General features: G+C 66.2%; 14 protein-coding genes across 14 annotated transcripts; 9 read left to right on the forward strand and 5 right to left on the reverse strand.

Moving 5' to 3' along the window:
- Positions 1–17: 17 nt before the first annotated feature.
- Positions 18–1211, forward strand: MICPUN_86735 (predicted protein; the record flags this gene model as incomplete). The annotated part of the gene is made up of 1 exon (XM_002504956.1): positions 18–1211. The coding sequence occupies one exon, from the start codon at positions 18–20 to the stop codon at positions 1209–1211; it is 1194 nt and encodes a 397-aa protein (XP_002505002.1).
- A 1049-nt stretch (positions 1212–2260) lies between these two features.
- MICPUN_69295 (predicted protein) lies at positions 2261–3433 on the forward strand (the record flags this gene model as incomplete). Its single annotated transcript, XM_002504957.1, has 3 exons — positions 2261–2442; positions 2521–3000; positions 3145–3433. Coding segments are annotated over 3 exons (951 nt in total), but the record flags the coding sequence as incomplete, so codon positions are not given.
- Positions 3434–3746: 313 nt separating this feature from the next.
- On the forward strand, positions 3747–4839 carry MICPUN_109192 (predicted protein). Its single transcript, XM_002504958.1, has one exon. It carries the CDS (start codon positions 3768–3770, stop codon positions 4479–4481), a length of 714 nt encoding a protein of 237 aa, XP_002505004.1. The 5' UTR covers positions 3747–3767; the 3' UTR covers positions 4482–4839.
- Positions 4840–7136: 2297 nt separating this feature from the next.
- Positions 7137–8264, forward strand: MICPUN_86756 (predicted protein; the record flags this gene model as incomplete). The annotated part of the gene is made up of 1 exon (XM_002504959.1): positions 7137–8264. One exon carries the CDS (start codon positions 7137–7139, stop codon positions 8262–8264), a length of 1128 nt encoding a protein of 375 aa, XP_002505005.1.
- A 194-nt stretch (positions 8265–8458) lies between these two features.
- MICPUN_62678 (predicted protein) lies at positions 8459–8704 on the forward strand (the record flags this gene model as incomplete). The annotated part of the gene is made up of 1 exon (XM_002504960.1): positions 8459–8704. The coding sequence occupies one exon, from the start codon at positions 8459–8461 to the stop codon at positions 8702–8704; it is 246 nt and encodes an 81-aa protein (XP_002505006.1).
- A 337-nt stretch (positions 8705–9041) lies between these two features.
- Positions 9042–9221, reverse strand: MICPUN_72894 (predicted protein; the record flags this gene model as incomplete). The annotated part of the gene is made up of 1 exon (XM_002505257.1): positions 9042–9221. A coding segment is annotated over one exon (180 nt), but the record flags the coding sequence as incomplete, so codon positions are not given.
- Positions 9222–10595: 1374 nt separating this feature from the next.
- Positions 10596–10985, forward strand: MICPUN_62680 (predicted protein; the record flags this gene model as incomplete). The annotated part of the gene is made up of 1 exon (XM_002504961.1): positions 10596–10985. One exon carries the CDS (start codon positions 10596–10598, stop codon positions 10983–10985), a length of 390 nt encoding a protein of 129 aa, XP_002505007.1.
- A 163-nt stretch (positions 10986–11148) lies between these two features.
- MICPUN_62681 (hypothetical protein) lies at positions 11149–12003 on the reverse strand (the record flags this gene model as incomplete). Its single annotated transcript, XM_002505258.1, has 1 exon — positions 11149–12003. The coding sequence occupies one exon, from the start codon at positions 12001–12003 to the stop codon at positions 11149–11151; it is 855 nt and encodes a 284-aa protein (XP_002505304.1).
- Positions 12004–12161: 158 nt separating this feature from the next.
- Positions 12162–15467, forward strand: MICPUN_103185 (hypothetical protein; the record flags this gene model as incomplete). The annotated part of the gene is made up of 1 exon (XM_002504962.1): positions 12162–15467. One exon carries the CDS (start codon positions 12162–12164, stop codon positions 15465–15467), a length of 3306 nt encoding a protein of 1101 aa, XP_002505008.1.
- Positions 15468–15580: 113 nt separating this feature from the next.
- On the reverse strand, positions 15581–16156 carry MICPUN_62683 (predicted protein; the record flags this gene model as incomplete). The annotated part of the gene is made up of 1 exon (XM_002505259.1): positions 15581–16156. One exon carries the CDS (start codon positions 16154–16156, stop codon positions 15581–15583), a length of 576 nt encoding a protein of 191 aa, XP_002505305.1.
- A 124-nt stretch (positions 16157–16280) lies between these two features.
- On the forward strand, positions 16281–17714 carry MICPUN_62684 (predicted protein; the record flags this gene model as incomplete). Its single annotated transcript, XM_002504963.1, has 1 exon — positions 16281–17714. One exon carries the CDS (start codon positions 16281–16283, stop codon positions 17712–17714), a length of 1434 nt encoding a protein of 477 aa, XP_002505009.1.
- Positions 17715–17761: 47 nt separating this feature from the next.
- ELF4 (hypothetical protein) lies at positions 17762–18609 on the reverse strand. Its single transcript, XM_002505260.1, has 2 exons — positions 18431–18609; positions 17762–18153 (listed from the first exon to the last, which is right to left on the reverse strand). Exons 1-2 carry the CDS (start codon positions 18515–18517, stop codon positions 17899–17901), a joined length of 342 nt encoding a protein of 113 aa, XP_002505306.1. The 5' UTR covers positions 18518–18609; the 3' UTR covers positions 17762–17898.
- Positions 18610–18859: 250 nt separating this feature from the next.
- On the forward strand, positions 18860–19378 carry MICPUN_103187 (glutaredoxin-like protein; the record flags this gene model as incomplete). Its single annotated transcript, XM_002504964.1, has 1 exon — positions 18860–19378. One exon carries the CDS (start codon positions 18860–18862, stop codon positions 19376–19378), a length of 519 nt encoding a protein of 172 aa, XP_002505010.1.
- A 109-nt stretch (positions 19379–19487) lies between these two features.
- On the reverse strand, positions 19488–19946 carry MICPUN_109194 (predicted protein). The gene has a single exon (XM_002505261.1). The coding sequence runs from the start codon at positions 19781–19783 to the stop codon at positions 19550–19552; it is 234 nt and encodes a 77-aa protein (XP_002505307.1). The 5' UTR covers positions 19784–19946; the 3' UTR covers positions 19488–19549.
- Between the last annotated feature and the right edge of the window lie 2 nt (positions 19947–19948).

Below are 19948 nucleotides of genomic sequence, written 5' to 3' on the forward strand. Positions count from 1 at the left end.
CACGGAACCCGATCGTCATGGTTCTCAGCTTGACTTGCGCGGTGCAGAACTACGACTGGGGCATCAAGGGCGGGTGCGAGGTGTCCTCGCTCGGCGAGCTCAACACCGGCGCGCCGTCCGATCCCTCCAAGCCGTACGCGGAGCTGTGGATGGGCACCCACCCCTCGGGCCCCTCCGTCGTGTCCGCCACCGGGGAAGGGCTCAAGGAGACCATCGCGGCGGATCCGACCGCGCACCTCGGCGCGAAGACCGTCGAGCGCTTCGGCGATGACCTCCCCTTCCTCACCAAGGTCCTCTCCGTCGCCAAGGCGCTCTCCATCCAGGCGCACCCCGACAAGACCTTGGCCGAGCAGCTCCACGCCGATCGACCCAACGTGTACAAGGACGCCAACCACAAACCCGAGATGACCCTCGCGGTGACCGAGTTCGAAGCCCTGTGCGGTTTCGTCGCCGGGGACGTCCTCGCCGCGAACCTCATCTCCGTCCCCGAGCTGAGGGCTGTCGTCGGGCAGGCGGCGGCTGACGCGTTCGCCGCGTCGCCCGGCGGCAAGGACGAGCTCCGGGCGGTGTTCACCGCGCTGATGACCGCCGACGGTGACGTCGTCGCCGCGCAGGTGGATGCCCTGGCCGCTAGGCTCCACGCCAAGCCCGATAAGACCCCGGTGGACGCGCTCGCCTGCCGTCTCAACGAGCAGTACCCCAAAGACGTCGGCGTGCTCTGCGCGTACGTGCTCAACTACCTCGCGCTCAAACCCGGGCAGTGCATCTACCTCGCCGCGAACGAGCCCCACGCGTACCTCGCGGGCGAATGCATCGAGTGCATGGCCACGAGCGACAACGTCGTGCGCGCGGGCCTCACGCCAAAGCTGAGGGACACCGCCATCCTGTGCGACATGCTGACGTACCGAGCGGGTGCGCCCGTCGTGTTGGACGGCGAGCGGGTGGACGAGTCAACGACGCGGTACGTTCCCCCGTTCGACGAGTTCATGCTCGAGACGGTGACCGTCGCCCCTGGTGCCACGTACGAGTTGACCAAAAGCCAAGGGCCGTGCGTGTACCTCGTGCACCGCGGGTCTTGCGTCGTGGGGGGCGAAAACGCGCGACGGGGATCGGTGCTCTTCGCGGCGGCGGGGGATGAGACCGTCGTCGCCGCGGGCGAGGAGGGCGCGACGCTGTACCGCGCGATGATCAACTCCAGGGTGTACGCGTGATGCGCGATGGGTTCGGGGCGATGAACCCGGCGGGGGGGACGGGACAGAGGGAGGGACCCCGAGCAAAGATTCATTTCCTGACTGATTTCCATAGACTATGATTCGCATTTATCAATCGTCGCTAACCATAAACTCAAAGTCGGGCGCGAACGGGGGGCAGGCAGGCAGGATGGGCAGACGACAAGTCCGAAGGGGCACCGAAGAGGCATTTATCCGCACCACGGATTTGGACACTCCAAAAGTGCAAGTCCTTTTGTGCCAAAGAGGAACAAACTTGTGACGAGGACGAGGACGTTGATCGGGAGAGTACCACACACGGGCGAGCCGAAGAGGGGGGTTCGCGGCGTGTTAGGTGGGACCGCGACCTGCGTCGTCGCGGGGACTAACTCGCGGGGATGGGGTGCTGCAGCAGGTGAGAACCCGGCGCCCTCCTTCCCGATCCGTCCACGTGTGCTTAATTAATTCTCGACACCCCCACCCGTCCGTTCGATCTTTATTCGTCTTTGTCGGCGCCCGCCGGCGCCCTTGATCGTGCATCTCGCTGACTCCTTGTCCCGTCCCGCACCGTCTCGTCTCGCAGCAAGCCGAAGGGAGGGGATAGCCCCGGCCGGAGGGAGCCCCTGGTGGACCGCGGCCGGTACGCGAACGGCCACTCGCCGCACGGCGTCGAGCTGTTCGACGAGCCAGAGGACTTTTTCGACTGCCTCGATACCCTCGAGGACGGCGGGTTCGATGCGCTCGGGACGCCCAGGGAGAGCATGTCGGCGTCCCCGAGGGCCAGCACGAGCGCGCCCGCCGACTTCCTGGAGCTGAGCCCGCAGGAGCAGGTCGCGAGCGTGGTGAAGGAGGGTGGCGTACCGTTCGAGCTCTGCGGGTACGCGTGGAGCCAGGGGCGGCACACGGACCGGATGCAGCAGCTGTTGACCGCGACGAAGGACCGTGTGGCGCGCGAGAAGGGGGTAGATCGTGCCGTCGCCAAGGCCAAGGCGCGCGCGGCGTCGAAGAACGACACGTCATCCGAAACCGAGGACGTCGCCGCGCAGGCCAAGTCGCTCATGGGGACGCTCAAGATGGGGCAGGACATATCCAGGTTTGAGCTGCCGGCCACGTTCCTGACGCCCTTCTCCGCGATCCAGGCCACCGAGGACATCCTCACGATCATCAGTGGGACCGAGCGGGACATCGACGCGTGGAGGTCCATGAGCGACACGGGTGTCGGCACCGTGCAGAGGTTCCTCCGCATCATGCAGCTCTACATCGACATGGAATCCGTGCGAGCGGAGGAGGGCACCAGCGGGGGCACCAGAAGCTCGTTCCCCCTGCCCAGCATGAAGAAACCCATCAACAGCGTCCTCGGCGAGACGCACAGGGTACGGGTCGGGGAGATCGAACTCCTCGCCGAGCAGGTGAGTCACCACCCGCCGATCACGTGCTGGGAGCTCGAGCACGACGGCGCCGGCGTGCGAATGACCGGCAACCTCGCGCCCAAACCAGTGTTCCACGGCACGTCCGTCCAGATCGCGCTCAGGGGCACGCTCATGATAGAGTTCGAGGCCACCGGGGAGGTGTACTCCGCGTCCGTGCCGGACCTGCACATACGCTTCTTCGGCCTGGGTGGATCGTACAACGAAACCGTGGGTAAGGTTCGGTTCGAACGCGTCGACCCGGGTACCACCGGCGACGATCGCAAGCTGTGGGCGGACCTGCACTTCAAACCCCGGGGCAGCGCCGGGTGGAAGAGCAAGGCGAACAGGATGGAGGGGTGCGTGTACGAAGGAAGCTCGCCGTCGTCTAAAGGCGGGTGCGGCGCGGGCGGCGGGATGGGGTACGGATATTGCGAAAACTTTGGCCACGTCGACGACGCGACGAGACGCGCGGCGGCCAAGTGGTGCGCGCGGCCGCCGGTGGGCTCGACGACGTTCGGGGACGCGAGGATCGTGATGACCCTGAAGGGGCACTGGAACGACACCCTGTACGCGGACGGTGATCCCAGCAAACCGTTCTGGCACGCGGCGCGGCGAAGGCGGCAGATGCCAATCGCGCAGACGGTGCCGCTGGACCTCGAGACGGAGTCGCACATCGTGTGGGGGGACCTGATCCGCGCCATCGTGAACAAGGACTGGAAGAAGGCCAACGCGGCTAAGAAGAGGCTGGAGGTGGCGCAGAGACGGTTGATGAAGGAGATCAAGGAGGGACGGAAGGAGTGGCACCCGAGGCTGTTCCGGTCGGGCGCGCACCCGCACCGGGGACCGCTGGCGGGTCTCTACACCACCAAGGAGAACGTACGGACCGACCCGCCCCCCGCGGATCCGCTCTGGCACGAGCTCATCGCGAAAGAGGTGTTCACGGACCTGTGAGGCCCCTGAAACCTAGCTTATTAGCTCGCATCTTAATCTTGGATATTACGTTGCACGAGTAACGCGACGCTCACATTTTCGAGCCTGGGCTGCTGGGGCGTTCTGTTCTCCGAAAAAACACAATATCTAGCTAGGGTTCGCAGCCCAATCACTTTGGCGCGCGCGCTCGGTTCGGAACCCGTTTCGTACCTCGAGCGTCATGGCCAGGCGCGGCGGCCGGGAGGTGGCCAAGCTCGCCATCAGCCAGTTTCGCAGCCAGACCCGCATCGGGCGCAGGAAAGCGCTGTTGGGGGAGACGGAGAAGATCCTGCGATCGGGTCACGTGGAGGTGCCCAAGTGGTTCGAGGCGCTCAAGGCCGTGCCCCCCACCGCGCAGATGAGCGCCATGAGGCCGGAGCGTATCGTGTACGCGGAGGATAAGCTCATCCGCGCGTACTACAACCGCAACCCGAGAGAACGGTTCCAGCCCATCGACCTGGCCAGCCACGAGCCCCACTACGTGCGGAACTTCGCGCGGAGGCAGCTCAAGGTGATGAATCGCAACAGGGTCCCCGAGGACGTGGCGCTGAAGATCGTCGAGGAGATGGCCGCGGAGGAGGACAGGGTGGCGAGTGAAAGGGAGGCGCAGGGGCTGCCGTCGACACGCCATCTCACCCCCAAGCACACGCTGCAGACAAACATACTCGAGACGATCCAGCAGGAGGAGGAGATCGCGTGGCAGCTGGCCAAGAAGTTCAAGATGACGCGACTGGCGGATAAGAGGGAGGCGGAGATGGCGGCCAAGATGGAGAGGAAACGGGAGTTGGAGGAGAAGCAGGCGCTCGAGGCGGAGAAGCAGGCGGAGGAGACGCAGGTGAAACAAGAGGACGCCCCCGCGGAACCGGAGAGGAAAGGAAAGTCGAACGAGACTTGAAAGAATAGCCGCGTCGTTGAAACCCAGATCCAAAGTTCTAGTATTGCCTCCTCCCGCGACGGTCCAGCGGGCTCGGCAGCTCGCCGTAGATGGCATCCGTCAGACTCGGCGGCACCGCGAACTTCCCGGCGGTGCCCGGCGGCGACGTCGGCGTCGGAACAATCGACGAGACGTCCCCGCGCCACGACTCCACAGTCGCCGCAAACGGCGACGACGACGACGCCGAGCGATCCACCAAACCCGATTTGGACCGAATCGAATCCTGCCTCTCCATCGGGGTGGACGCCGCGCGATCCGACCCCGACCCTGGCGCGATGCCGACCGACGACCTGTGGAACGCGGTGGCTACGTCGAGGGGCACGCGCCCGCCGGTCATGCCCATCTTGGCGGTTGCCGCGGCGGACATCTCGCGAGCCTTGGTGCTCAGGTCGTAGAGCGACGGAGACTTTCGACCGTCCCCGGGGCTCCTCGTCTTCGGGGACGCCGACGACGGCGTCCTCGTGAGCTTGCGTATGGAGTTCCTGGAGACGAGCCTGTACCTCGCGCGCCGTTCCCTGTCCGCGTCCCTGCAGTGCGCCCTCCACGCGCGCAGGCACGTCTGCATGAACTCCATCCTGGCGATTTCCCGCTCGACCACGGCCATCGCCATCTCCCTCTCCCTCGCCGCCCGCCTCGCCACCTTGCTCTCCTCGCTCCAACCCCGCCACACGTCGAGCGCGGACGATAGCACGCGCGTCGTCGACATGTAGTCGGCGATCAACGTGAGGTCCTCCCACTCCTGCTCGGACCTCGACTCGCTTCGAACCACCGCGAGCGGCTTGGACTTGGGCTTGGTCGCCGGTGACGCGTCGCCGAACGCGCTCGACGGGGACCCGGGGCCTGGCGGGGACGCTGGCCCGCCGCCGCCACCGCCGCCGCCGCTCTCGGCCGCCTCGCGGAACGCGTTCTCGGCGATCCTCTCGAGGGACGCCTTTGCCAGCTGCGCGACGACGGCGCGCCACTTGCCCGGCGACGACGCTCCGCCGAGGTTGAGCGCGGGCAGGCCGGTGGTCGGGGACGTCGCGGCGGTGGCGGTGGGGTTGCTACCGCTCCCATCGCTGCCGTTGGAACCCGGTGACAGCGGCCAGGTGGCGGACGTGGGCAGGGGCGTCTCGGAGAACATGAGGTTCGCGGCGTTGTTGCCCGACTCCATCCACGCGGCGAGAACCGCCTCCTCCAACTGTTGCCGCTCCTGCCGGGGCCGCGGGGGGGTGTTCCGGCCGCGCGTCGGCGACGTCGGCGGGACCGGGTGTGGGATCGAGCTCGCCGTGGACCGCGGCGACGCCATCGCGCTCCCGCCGCTCTCCTTCCTCTCGAGCGCGGCGGTGAGAGCCGAGGAGGCTGCGTCGCAAGCCTGCCAGACGTTGACGATGGCGCCCGTCACGCCCGCCGCCTCGCGCTCCATGTGCTCCTCGGGCGACATCGGGGGTTCCCCCTTCGTCATCGCATCGAGCGCGCCGACGTTCAGGTCCGGCCAGTGACGCGCGGAGAGGGACTCGGCGATGGCGTGGAGCGCCTCGGAGAGTTTCACCCTCGCGTCGTGCATTGCGGAATCCGCGTCGGGAACGGACACGGACGGATCGCCCGGGCGCGTCCTCACCGGCGATAGGGGCGGATTCTTACTCGTCGGTGAGATCATGTCCCTGACGGCATCGTCCACCAGGTGTTCGATCACGCCCTCCGTCACCGCGTCCTCGATGGCCAGCTCCTTCGTCATCAGCTCCATCGCCTGCCTCGGCGAGAGCGTGGCGTCCGCGGTGGACGGCGACGCCGGCCGCGGCGGGGATGACTGCGCCTGCTGGAACTCGTCGTCGCCGTCCTCGCTGTCCATCGTCTTCGTCCGGACGTGATTCGGTCTCGATTCGGACTTGAGCGCGGCGCCCTCGGCCATCAGCGCGGCGACGCCCCCCGCTGTAAACCTCTCCTTCCCAGTCATCGGCCGAGTGGGCGAACGTCGGCGCGCCAGCTCCACGCGCGCGCGGCGCATGAACTCATCTGGGCCCGGTAAGCTGGACCCGCTCGAGTCCGAGCCGGAGTCCTCGTCGAATTCCTCGAACATCGTCGCCTGCTCCCGCGGCCGCGACCGAGAATTCTGTGCAGCGTTCCTATTCTGGGTGGCAGCTTTTCGCGGTTTTTCGTCAGAGACGAGGCATCGCCGTTCGCCGGCACCCCACACGGGCGGTAGTAAGATTCAGGAAAATAAATTCGTTTTGTAACGGTAAACTACAACTTTGTACATAACAAACAGTCACCGAAGGCTCGACAGGAGATTTTCCAGGAGAAAAGCGCGTCGTTTGGATATTGGGAACCAAAATGCCGGGCGCCATGGCTACCTCCTGCGCCTCTTGGACCGGAGCGGCGGTGTTCGCGGCCTCCCGGGTTCATGATAACACCCGCGTTCGAACCGCGTCATCCTCCGCCCGAGCCTGCGCCCACCCGAGCGCGCGACCGCGCCTCACGAACGCGCGACGCAATGTCGTGAGAACCGCCGCCGCCGACCCGACCGCCGTGCCCAGGGCGGAGGGCGTGCAGGACGGCGAGTGGAACGCCCTCGACGAGAGGCTGGTGCGAGAGTCCCAGGGCGACGCCGAGGTGACTTTCGAGCGCTCGACGTCCATGAAGAACATCGAGCGCCTGCTCAGCGGGGACGGAACTCGAAAGCCCGGCGTCGACCCGTCCTACAACCTCCTCGGCATGACCCTCCCGGAGCTCAAGACGTTCGCCGAGGAGGCCGGGCTGCCCAAATTTCGCGGCAAGCAGCTGAGGGACCACCTGTACGGCGTCAAACCCGCCAAAAACATCGACGACCTCGTCACCCTCCCAAAGGCGGCCAGGCGTCAGCTCTTAGATGCGGGCGTCTCCGTCGGGAGGTCCGTCGTTCACCACGTCGCCGGCTCCCCCGACGGAACCACCAAGCTCCTCCTGAGGCTCCACGACGACAGGGTGGTGGAGACGGTCGGGATCCCCGCGCACGAGGCTGGGCACAGGAGGCTCACCGCGTGCGTCTCCTCGCAGGTTGGGTGCCCGATGCGGTGCACGTTTTGCGCCACCGGGAAGGGCGGGTTCGCGCGCAACCTCGCGACGCACGAGATCGTGGACCAGGTGGTGAGCCTGGAGGAGCACTTCGGCGAGCGCGTGACGCACATCGTGTTCATGGGCATGGGCGAGCCCTTGCTCAACGTGCCGAACGTGCTGAGGGCGCACGAGGCGCTCAACAAGGAGGTTGGCATCGGGTCCAGGCACATAACCATATCCACCGTCGGCGTCAGGGGCGCGATCGAGAGGCTGGCGAGGGCCAAACTCCAGTCCACGCTCGCCATCTCCCTGCACGCCCCCAACCAGGAGCTCAGGGAGCGACTCATTCCCAGCGCCAAGGCGTACCCCATGCAGGAGCTCCTCAACGACGCGCAGCAGTACTTCATCGCAACCGGGCGAAGGGTCACGTTCGAGTACACCCTGCTCGCGGGCGTGAACGACTCGATCCAACAGGCGGAGGAGCTCGGTCGCCTGCTGTACAAGAATAAGCTCGCGTCGCACGTGAACATCATCCCCTACAACCCAGTGGACGACGCCCCGGACTTTAAGAGGCCCGGCCGCGCGAGCATCTTGAACTTTAGGAACACCCTGGAGCAGATGAACGTGCCGGCGAGCATTCGACAGAGCAGGGGTTTGGAGGCGGCGGCGGCGTGCGGACAGCTTCGCAACGCGTACCAGAAGAACGCGCTCCAGGCCGAGGAGGCTTGAGAGGGACGAGTGTAGACCAGTGAGTTGAACTGCTGTTGTTGCAATGCGAGAAATAAAATGCAAGTCAAAAAAACGTCGAGTCATGTTTTTTCCCGGTCGACTTCACAGCATCGCGCGTTGGCCGCACGACGCGGGAGTCGCCCAGGCGGTGGGATCTTCCCCGATAGGAATTGAAGACCGAACGAACGCTCGGCATGGATCAGTACAAGAAAATTCATGCGGCGCACGATGACCTGCGCGCCAAGGTGCCGCGTCGCCCCGCGCATCTTTACAAGTCGCCGTTCGAAAAGGTTGTGGACAAGTACGTCGGGGAGGGGACCGCGCCGACGCTGGTGCGCGTGTTCATGGTGCTCGTGTTCCTGTATTGCGCATCGTTGGTTGTGCGCGCGATGATTAGCATGAGAAGCAGGGGTAAGAACAAGCAGGGGCCGCTCGACTGAGGGCGGGGTGTAGTCAGCTAGATCTGTTGTTGTCGAAACAATCAAGTCAAACAACACTCCAAGTGCTACCAGTATCGTCAGCATCACGTGTTGCGAGCGAGCACACGGTTGATGAGGCCTCCATACGCTCACTTCGAAGAGGGATATCGAATCGAAGTACAACACTTCCGATTAGCTGGGTACATCGACGCTCGTAGTACCTGCCACGGTACTGTCCGTCGTCGTGTCGGAAGTGTGGTTCACCTCTTCGAAGTGAGCGTATCCAGTTCAGCAAGACATATCAACCGTGAACCCGCTCGCGTTCGTTCTCGCTCGCGCCGCGTCGCGGTCAGTACGTCGGTGATCGCGGGCTCGCGTCCGCCGGATCCACGCGCTCGCGGTACACCAGCACCGGACACGACGCGTTCTCCACGCAGTGCGTACTCACGCTGGGATACACCGCGCGTCTCAAACCCGTCGTCCCCTTGCTCCCCACGACGAGCACGTCCGCCTCGAACCTCGCCGCCGCGTCGCACAGCGCGAGCCTCGCGGGTCCGCACACGACCGCCCCGCGCGGCGGGTACCCGCATCGGATCGAGCGCTGAGCGGCGGCCACCTGCGCGATACACGCGTCGAGGTCGTCCCACCGAGCCTCGTCCCTGTGCCGGTGGACGAACGCCTCGTTGCGAACGCCGGCGAATATCACGCCAGGGTTTGGGACGATGACCTTGGCGGCGAACAATCCCTCGGGGTCTCGAACGGAGGTTGTGGTCTTGCCCGGACCGAGGTTGGGGAAGAGGGGCTGGGCTCGACGAGTCAGCAAATTCTCCAGTTCGCTCCACGCGCGTTCGGCGTCTTCTCTCATCTCCTTCGCGCTCGCTCCCAGCGGCGGCGATCGCTCGTCCGCGTACGTCCGTCGGTACGTCTCGTCGTCGCACGTGCGGTGGGACATGGCGTGGATCAGCACGACCTCGTCGACGGGTCTGACGAGGGTACGGGCGCACCATCTCACGACCGCAGCGGATGTCGCGGTGCCTTCGACGGCGATGGCGATCCTTCGCCCCGCGCGGATCGACGGGCTCGGCGACCGCTCCCTGTCCCCTCGCGCGTACGTCGGGGGAGGACGCGACGTTAAGTACGAGCCCTCGGACGTTTCGAACGGGCTGGATACGCCGTCGAGGTCTTCGTAAGGTTTGCGAGATACGACGACGAGGCAGGGGACTTCGGCTCGGGTCACGACCGCATCGGAGGTGGACCCCAGCATCGCGCGGTCCAGCGTGCCGTGCCGGGGCCGCGCGGCGAGGACGACGACGGTGGCGCGGATTCGCGACGCGTACCGAAGGATCTGCTCCGCGGGCGTGGACGCGCGACGGCGCGACCGAGGGCTGCCCGCGGGTCGAGACGGAGTCGAGCTCGCCTCCGGGAGCAGCACGCACTTGTGCGACCCCGGCAGCGCAGCCTCTCTCCGTCGCAGACCGTCCCTCACGAGCGGCGGGAGCCACGCGGGCTCGGCGGTGGACTCGAGCGGCGACGGCGTCGCTTCCGGGTCTTCATCGCTCGAGCACGACTTGGGGTCCCACACGCGCAGCAGCGTGATATCGTCGTCACTTTCGAGAAAGTACTTCCCAGCCCAGGTCCACGCCTCGCAAGCCTCGTCCGCGTGATCGCCGACGCAGAAGAGCACCCTGCGGTTGGCGGCCCAGTCGGGGGAATTCGGCGAAGACAAGTCCCGATCCCCCGACAGGGGCGTGTCCGGCGTTTGCGCCATGCGATACTACTTCTTCCGCCGAGTCGTGGCTGTCTTTTCTGTTTGGCAGTTTGGTTTTCTCTTCTTGGCTTCGACGACAAACTCTCGCGGTCTCGATACGACCTGTGCCAAAACTATGATATCACGGCACTGTCTATCGGAGCGATGGCGTTCCCCGTGCACGCCATCCGGCTCATGGCCATGCAGTATCGCCCGGTGCCGCGGCTGCGGGCGTCCAAGCGCGCATCGACGAGCGACGACGAGGCTCGCATCGTTCGCGAGGAGCGAGAGTCCTACGACGACGACCTGTTCGTTGATAAGCTCGTTGTCGACCGTATCACCCGCACCCTCAAGGCCAAAGGAAGGGAACACGAGGTGAACCGTCGCCGCCTTAGGGATCTGAAGATGGAGGCAGCCGCCGCGGAGAAGGCCATCGCGTCGCACGCCTCGGAAGCCGCAGAGATTGAACCCGGTGAGAAGAAAGGTGAAGGCAACACTAAGGGGTTCCGGAGGAAGAAGAAGAACATCATGGGCAAGAAACACAAGAAAAAGTAAACACGACGGCCGCGTCATCGGGCGATGATGCGACGAAGACAACTCACAAATCAAGAATGTTTTGGTACAACAAGTGCGTGCAACAACACCGACTGCGTTCAGCTAGCTAACCCTTAGCCGACGAAAAGAATAGCGAGAAAAGAATGACCTCAACATCAAGCACTCAATAGTACCCACAGAAGAAGTTTGTGAACCACCGCTGCGCCCTGACGTCGAGCCACCCGTCGTCCGGCACCCCCTCGCATATGGCCCGGAGGTTTTCCCTGTGCTCCTCGACCTGGTCCCGGACCTGCTCCATGCGAACCAATCCCCCCTTACCTAGCAGCAACCCGGGCTCCTCGGTGACTAGAAGACGGACGCAGGGCTCCGGCATGGGCATCTCCCTCAGCGTCCGCATCACGTCCCCGCCGCTGTACGCCAGGTGCGTCGTGTCGGTCAGCAACAGGTCGGGCTCCACGCGCACCATGTGAGACGCGTCGCCGTTTGGCACCAGGTCCTTCACCGCGAGCATGGATCTGAGCACGGACGCCGGCGTAAGCGAAAGGACCCCAGCGCCGCTCTGCCCCACCATGTCCGGCACGTACTGCGGCGGGACGTTCGTGAGCTTCTGGAGCATGCACAGCCTCTGCGCCACCCACACCGGGTCCTTGTGGGTATCGGGGAGCACCTCGCCCTCGCCGTACTTGGCCAGGTTGAACACCTGCTGCTCGATGAGCTGCTCGTAGTGCCGGGCGACCTGCACCGTTCCCCGCACGGTTCGGACCACAGACTCCTCGTCGGCGCCGTCCAGCAGCCCACCGCCTTCCCTCCAGGCCGCCTCCACGGCGTCGGCCTCCTCCTGGCGTCGCCGCACCTTCTCCTCCTTGTTGTTCAGCGACGACTCGGAGGGTGATGACTTGGCATCGTTTCGTCCCAGATCGCCTCGCCTGCGACGCGGCGCCCCGACCCCGGATCGACGCGGTAGGCCGCGAGAGGAGGTGCGCGGGGCGATCGAGAGCAGCGCTAACGTCGCGCTCATGTCGCGTCTGCGGGCGCCCCCCGGTCAGGGCGGGGCGGTGTGAAGCGCGCTGCCCGCCATCGCGAAGTACATTTCTCGGACGACTCGATGCGAGGAAACAGAAGCGTTCGAAAACCGCCCCCCACCTGACCTGACCCGCAGCGTGGGAGGCGCCGGAGATGGGGTCGAAAGCGATGGGTCCGCGCGTGGGGCGGCGCGCGACGACGCTTCCCGTCTTGGTGGCGTTCCTGGCGCTCGCGGTCACCTCCGCCGGGTCGGCGTGGGCGGACGGGTGGCCGCTCGACGGGGGACGGCACGGTGCCATCGACCCAGCGCCCGTGCGACTTCGCGGGACGTTGGAAGCGCAAGACGAGCCCCCGCTGCCGCCCGAGGGGACAAAGTACATCGTGCTGACGTCAGAATCCAACCTGGGCGATCCCGACGCGCTCCTGCCCCTGGTGCTGTCCTTCCGAAAGCATCACGACGATGCCACCGGCAAGGTTGTCTTGCTCTCCACCGCGAGCAGGGCGAAGGACCGGACCAAGTGGACCCAATGGGCGGACACGCACGGGGTAATCGTCGGGTTCGTCAAGCCCCCGCACAAGCAGATAGTCATCGGGCGCTTCTTCGCGTACCACGCGTACGTCAAGAGGCTGTCGACGCAAAGGCCGGAGGTGACCGCGGTGGCCATGATGGACGCCACCGACGTTTTGTTCCAGTCGGAGCTCATGTCGCGGGTGCCCTCGGACTACGTGGCGTACGTGCTCGAACCGTCACACACGGCCATCGGCCAGTGCCCGGTGCACAAGCGGTGGATCGAGGGATGTCCCAAGTACGGCCGCAAGGTGTGGCATCGCGTGTCTCAAAAGCCGCGCGTCTGCGCGGGAACCGTCTTGGGCGGAACGGCGCCGGTGGAAAAGTTTCTCGCGGCGTTCACCGCCGAGATGACCCGCACCGACTTTTGCAACGACCAAGGGGTGCTGAACGTGATGGTGCACACGGGCGCGTTGGGTGAGTCACCGACGCTGTGGTCGCACGAGGACGGGCCGGTGTTGAGCCTCAACACGGCCAAGGAGAAGGACGACGCCCATCGTGCGCGAACCGCGCCGGTTTTACACTTTGGCCACTCGAGCGCGTGGGCCTCGCGGTACCTCGGTCGAGCGGGCGACACGCTCGCGTCCGAGTGGCGCCGCGAGGGGGAACAAAAGCAAGAGGTGGGTGATGATGATGTCGTGGTCGTCGAGACGACGCCGGCGGCGAATGATGGAGACGCAAACAATCGGGAAGGCGTCGGCAAAATCATCAATCTTTCCGTCGCTTTTTACGTCGAGGCCAAACCTAACGATCCCCGCGTCGCGGTGGATGCGCTCAAATCCATCCGCCGCCACCACCCGACCGCGCCCGTGCTACTTGTCGGTCCCCCCGGGGACGACTACACCGTGCTGTGCAGGTATTACGTGTGTTACGCGGAGGTTTGGGAACGCGGGAAGGAGCGGGAGCGCGGCGCCGGCGCGTTGGGACGAGGGGGGCGCCTTGGGGGGGGCGGAGTCGGAGAGTTGGAATCTCCGGCGGGATCGCTCGGCGGGTCAGGGTCACCGCCTCGCGGCGCGGGCACCGCGGTGAAGGGCGCCACGTCGTCCATCTCGGGAGACGGCGGCGAGTGGGGCGAGGAGCGCCAAGGCTCGGGCTTCACGGATGGCGGCGGCCCGCCGGAGATTTGCGGCTCCGGGAGAGCGAGCGAGTTTGTCGGCACGATTCGATCCATCGCGCGGTGGGCGGAGGGTAAAGGAGCGGAGTGGCTCGTGATGATCGACCCGGCGACCAGGATCGACGCGGCGGTGACGCGCCCCCCCATATCCGACGCCAACGGCGCGGAGGACGAGCACTGGACCAAACCCTTGGCATCGAAACTCCTCGCCAAGGCGAAGGAGATCACGGGGATCGACCCGGCGTACAGGCACTCCGGCCTTTGCGGCGGCAGCGCCCTTCGGGTGAAGGCGCTCACGCGAGGCAGACTGCCGAAGCTGTCGAGCCTGAAGGGACTGGACGATAGGGTGGACTGGTGGCACGACGTGGCGCTGGCGACCTACTTCTTCATGAACGGGTACGCTATCGCGCCGTGGGGCGACCTGAGGGAGAACGGTCACCCCGGCCCGGCTCACGGACCGACCGCGTTCGAACGCGTCGCGAACGGGGACGGCGGCACCGCGGGCCTCGTCCCGCTCGAGGGCGCCGACAGGTTTTTGTTCCGCAGGGTCGAACCGCGCGTCCACGCCGGTCACGTCCCCGCGGGAAGTGACGTGTTCGACCCGTCAGCCGCGTCACGCGTCACGGAATCGGACGCGCTGGCGGGACTCGACCCGCGAACGTCGGCGACGGGGACGTCGTCGCTGTTCCAGGACCTCGCCGCGATCGACCTGTTCGCGGAGGCGCTCCCGTGGGACTCTGGCGACGACGAATCAGCGGCCGACGGATCAGCCGTCCACGGAGGCGTCGCCGCGGAGCTCGGACTGGAGCCGTTCAGAGTCAGGCTCGCCGACGTGGACGAGAACGGTCGGTCCACCGCACCTACCGTCGCACCTACCGAGCTCCATCGGCCGCCACCCGCGACGGATCCGAACGGCGCGGACGGCGGGTACTTTTTCGTGGCGTTGGGACCCGAGTACGTCGAGGAGGCGGCGAGGTTGGTCAAGACTCTCCGGACAGCGGGGAGGGACGCGAGGCCCGCCGCGGTTCTCGTCCGTCGAACCGACGAATCGTACGCGAGCTCCACCGGGGTTTTCCACCGCGTGGTGACCTACGACCCGGCGAGGTTCGAGGACGACGGCCTGGACGCGCTCGCGGGGACCAACCACGAGCGGGGGAACATCCTGCCGAGGCTGAGGGCGATTGATTTATCGCCCTACGACGAGTTTGCGTTTGTGGACACGGACGTGCTCTGCTCCGCGCCCGTGGACGCGGCGTGGGCCGCGCTGCGAGCCGCGAACCAGGCCGTCGCCGCGCCCGGCCTCGCGCGCGACTGCAACTGGCACTTCGGCCGGGTGTGCGAGATCAGCGAGGCACTGGGACTGAAGCCGCAGCTGCCGCACGTTCACGCGGGTGTCTTTTACGTGAACCGATTGAAAGATCCGGCGGCGCTGCGTCGGTTCATGGGCTTCGCCGTGGAGGCGTTCGAGCGTTACGACGAACTCGGGTTCGCGCGGTTATTCAGGGAGGAGAGCAGGGTGCTGGAGATTTGTCTCAGCTACGCGCACCACAAGCTGGGGTACCAACCGGTGGACTTTTATCGCAGTCCCGTGATCAACTTCAACGTGCCGAGGGAGGAGAAGCTGCCGACGAGTTGGCAGAGGCTCGGGGACGGGTACAAGGACAGGAGGTCGAAGGGCGGTGAGCCGTACCCGCTGACGCACTACTTCGTAAAGGCGGGTCACAAGGATGACTACGACGCCCAATACAAGGCGCTCACCGCGGATAGACTAGACTAACGTTAGCGACGAAGGTATGGACTAGCTAGATATTGACAGAGCTGTTTAAACCCGCGTGTGTCGTGACGTCGGACGGGCGCCGCCTCTGGGCGCGCTCTCGACTGTTTCAGCACTCACGGCGGAGTGGAGATTCTAGGCCCACCGCACTCCTTGCACTGATAGCGCCTACGACCGTGCTCGCAGATTTGAGACCCACCGCACTCCTTGCACCTAGAGCGCTCACGGCCGTGCTCGCAGATCGAGCCCCCACCGCACTCCTTGCATGTAGAGCGCCTACGACCGTGCTCGCAGATTTGAGACCCACCGCACTCCTTGCATTGAGAGCGCACACGGCCGTGCTCGCAGATTGATGCACCACCGCACTCCTTGCATGTAGAGCGCCGACGACCGTGCTCGCAGATGCCGGACCCGCCGCACTCCTTGCAAATAGAGCGCTGACGGCCGTGCTCGCAGATTGATGCACCACCGCACTCCTTGCACCGAGAGCGCCGACGACCGTGCGGGCAAGCGCGGCACACCGTGCAGTTCGACCGATACTTCACCCCGTGCTCGCATGGCCCCTTCGTGCAAGGGGCCCTCTTCCGCTTCGTGCCCTTCTTCGTCAACTCCTCTCCCCCCCTTTCCGCGTCCTCAACTTCACCGTCCTCGTCGAGGGTCACTCTCACGTTCGGCCGCCAAATCGACGGCATCCCTCCCCGCGCGCCGAGGAGTGCAGCGCCCGACACGCGCCCGCGACGCCACGACAAATTGCGCTTGTCCTTGTTGGAACCGTGGCTGATATCGAAGTCGACTAGCTAGCCACGTCACCGACAGATGCCCGCGCGCGCCTCGACGTCGGCGGCGTCCATCGCGCCGCGCGTCGGCGCGTCACGGACGCGTCAAGGACGATGCGCTCATTCGTCGACGCGTGTCCCTCGTTCGTCGGCGGTGGCGTCCGCGGGAGGAGGCGCGGTCGTGGTACTCGGCACCGATGAGGCCGACATGAGGGTGACCGCGCAGGCGGTGCGCGACGCCATGCCGTCGTGCCTCCTACTCTGCGTGCTCCACGACGACCGCGACGGCCTGACCCGCGGCGGCGTGGAGCACGCGCTGGAACTGGGCCCGTGGGAGGGATGCTACCGCCTGGTGGGCGCGTCCGGGGAGGACGCCGCCGTCGTCGCCACCGACCCCACCGAAGGACTAGCAAGATCCCTCGGACTCGTCCCGGTGCTGTGCGTCGTGGGAGTCGCCAGGGAGACGTGCCTGGGCGAGGACGCCAACGGGGCGAGGACCACAAGGGCGGCGCGCAGGGCCGCCGTCGCCGGCGTGCCCACGATCGCCGTGTCCGTCCCGACCCGATCGCCCGACGCGCCCGCGGCGCCCGCGGCGTCGGCCCTCGCTCGACTCCTTCGCGCAGTCGCGCGAGTCGTCCGAACAGACGCCCCGGCCAACTGCCCGCGGTCGCACTTCCCCTTCCCCACGCGCGGCAGGTGGTCCGCGGTGGGTACCGACCAGCTCCCGCTCGACGCCGCCCTCGCCGCGCAGCTGTTCGCGCGCGACGTCGGCGACTTCGCCGCCGAGGACTGCTGGTCGCTCGGGGGCCCTCTACACGCCGCGGCACACGCGCAAACGCCAAACGCAAACGGAGGGGAGGTTGGAAACGCGCCGACCCGGCTCACGCCCGCGGAGGCGAGGGAGGTGCTGAGGGACGCGTTCCGCGAGGGCGACGTGTTCCTCTCGGTGTCCGTGCCGCCGCGGTGGGACGTGGAGGCGGGGGGGAGGTTCGCGGCGGCCAGGCCGGGCGTGCTCTGGCGGCAACAGACGGCGCGCGCGGCGTATCCAAACGAGCACGACGGGGGCGACGGAATCGACGGAATCGACGGGGGGTCGTCCACGTCGAGGGACCTGTGGGGACGCACGCTGCCGGTCCAATCGCTGGGCGACGCGCGCGCGGGCGAGGCTGGGGCGAGGTTCGTGCGTCAGCTCGCGACGGAGGCGGCGGTGAACGGACGATCGGAGGCGGCTTCGACGTCAACCTCGGAGCGTCGTCGTCGTTCGCCGCCGCGGGGGTTCCGCATCGGTCCCGGGACGGTCGTCGCGGACGACAGCGCCGGGGGCGACGTGGACGTCGTCATGGGTAACAAGGCGGCGGTGTGCGCCGCGCAGACGTGGCCGCACGGACACGCGTTTTCCCTCCTCGACCACGTCGCCGCCGAGGCGCTTCGAGAGGACCCGGGCACCGGCTTGCCCCTGTGGCTGTGCGAGTGACGCGGCTGCGTCAGTGAGCGCGACGAATGAAAGGGCGCGACGGCTGATTCGTTCGAAATGTGCTTGGACGTATTTACATGATGGTACACTCGACACTCTCCCTCCTTTGCTCTTTTGCGTTTTGGCCGATGCGCTCTCGCCGCATCCGACGCTCGCATCCGCGCTCCCGCCGTCGACGCGCCGTTCACGCAGCCTCGCGCTCGGCGGTCTCCCATCCGGTTCCGTCGCCGTTGTTTCGATTCTCCGGGTTCACGGACTGCGCCGAGGACACCCGCTGCATGAACGCCCCCGAGAGCTCCTCGTAAAGATCCCCGACTTTGGTCAGATTCTCGTTGAGCTCTCGAATCAGCACGACGTTGCGCTGCAAGCCCTCGGGGTACCTGCTCGCGTGGTTCTGGTCGATCTCGGCGATCAGCGCGTGGTTTCTGTCCAGTATACCCTGCGAACGCACGCGGAAGAAGCGGGGGAGGTCAGCGTCAACATCAACCCGAGTTGACCGCGCGGGATTAACTAAAAAGTGCGGCAAAAAAGCGAACGAAGGGGGCGCTTTTTTCACGGGCAAATCGACGCGTCGAGGGCGCGCGCGGGGGACGCGCGCGGCGTTCCGGCGCCTCGCGAGCGCGCCGGTTTTCCCTCCATGGGGTATACGGAGCGGTTTGAGGGCGGTGGACGGTCGCGAGGACGTCGGGATCGCCGCGCGTGGACGGGCGCCCCACCTGCACGGCTGAGAACTTGTCGAAGCCGGGCCACGGTTGGGTTCCCGCGGGCTCGGGCGGCCCGGGAGGCGACCCGGTGTCCGGCATGGCTCGTCCGCTTCTCCCGCCGACGAACGCGTTTCTAACGCGGTTGTTGTCGCCTGTGGGTAAGACGCCCTCGCTGCTCGGATGCGACTTGGCGCGGGGATGGAATGACCGGAGCGAACGGCAACCCTGAGAAAGTCCCTCTTCGGGGAGCGGGATATTTTGGCAGTGCGCCAATTCGACGGCACGGGACGAGTTGATCAGCCTCTGATGAGACTGTTTGCCTGTGCCGAGCTGCCGAGAGTCCGTGAGCGTCGATCAGCGCGAGTGACGTGCCCAACCCTGGAGGAAGGAACCCTCGTCGTGCACCTGCGCGCCACAGAGCGACTCGCCATGTCCGCACCGATGCGCCGCGCGGCGACCCTGGGACTCAGGGTCGCCCTTCGTAGCTCCACCGCCGCCCCGGCGGCGCATTGCTCCACCGCGTACGCCGCGCCCGTCGCGTCCTTCGCGCGAGCGCGTCACCATCCCTCGCCGTGGACGGACGTCTCACGAGGGTTCGCCGCCGAGAGCGACGACGACTTCAAACCCAAGGTTCACGCCACCGGCGGCGACGAGGTTCAGGCGGCGATCGCGCAGGACGTCAAGGAGAACAGGGTGCTGCTGTACATGAAGGGAACGCCCTCCGCGCCCCGGTGCGGGTTCAGCAACATGGCGGTGCAGATCCTCAACTTTCACAACGCGGACTTTGCGAGCCGCGACGTGCTGGCCAGCGAGGAGCTCAGGAACGGCATCAAGGAGTTCACGTCGTGGCCCACGATTCCTCAGGTGTTCATCGACGGCGAGTTCGTGGGGGGTTGCGACATCCTGAGGCAGATGCACTCCGACGGCGAGCTGGAGAAACTCCTGAAGAAAGCGGCTTGATTGGACGGATTGGTTTCGAGAGTGCGCGACGGGAGTGGCCCGGATGTTCTCCGCTAGCTAGGTAGACTGTGGGTTTATGCGAGTGATGACGCCCGTCGGCGTCGTGTGTGCGGACTCGATCGCCTGCTTAAAACTTCGCTACGCGCTATGACTGATTTCCCCCCGGCGGCGTCACGATCCCCAGTCGCGGACCATCTGTTCGTCTTTCCTCGCCTGGAACTCGCTCGTCCGCGCGGGCTTGGACTGCTCCTCCCTCAGCCGCGCCGCGCTCCGCGGGTTTTGTATGCCCCGCATCGCCGACTGCGCATTTCTGCGATCCGCCGCCTCGAGCATCTTCTCGCGACGCGCCTCGTACGCGCCGGGCTCCTCGACCGCGTACTGACCCTTACTACCGCAGCAGCCCATCGTGGCAATTGGGGACGAATTCGGGGTCGCGAAACCGCTGAGACGGACGGCGCGCGCGGGGTCGCGGGTCGACGGCGGGGTGGTGTTTCGGTCGCTCGAGGAGGGACCCTTCCTGCGCCAACCCGAGCACGAAACGAACTGGAAAGCCTGTCCCGCTCGGTCGTG

Source organism: Micromonas commoda, chromosome 11, assembly GCF_000090985.2.
Source record: "Micromonas commoda chromosome 11, complete sequence".
Taxonomy (NCBI): domain Eukaryota; kingdom Viridiplantae; phylum Chlorophyta; class Mamiellophyceae; order Mamiellales; family Mamiellaceae; genus Micromonas; species Micromonas commoda.

Coding starts and splice junctions, on each gene's coding strand:
- MICPUN_109192 (XM_002504958.1), top strand. CDS start 3,768: ATGGCCAGGCGCGGCGGCCGGGAGGTGGCCAAGCTCGCCATCAGCCAG.
- ELF4 (XM_002505260.1), bottom strand. CDS start 18,517: ATGCCGGACACCGGGTCGCCTCCCGGGCCGCCCGAGCCCGCGGGAACC. Junction 18,154..18,430: donor ACAAGTTCTCAGCCGTGCAG/GTGGGGCGCCCG, acceptor GTGCGTTCGCAG/GGTATACTGGACAGAAACCA.
- MICPUN_109194 (XM_002505261.1), bottom strand. CDS start 19,783: ATGGGCTGCTGCGGTAGTAAGGGTCAGTACGCGGTCGAGGAGCCCGGC.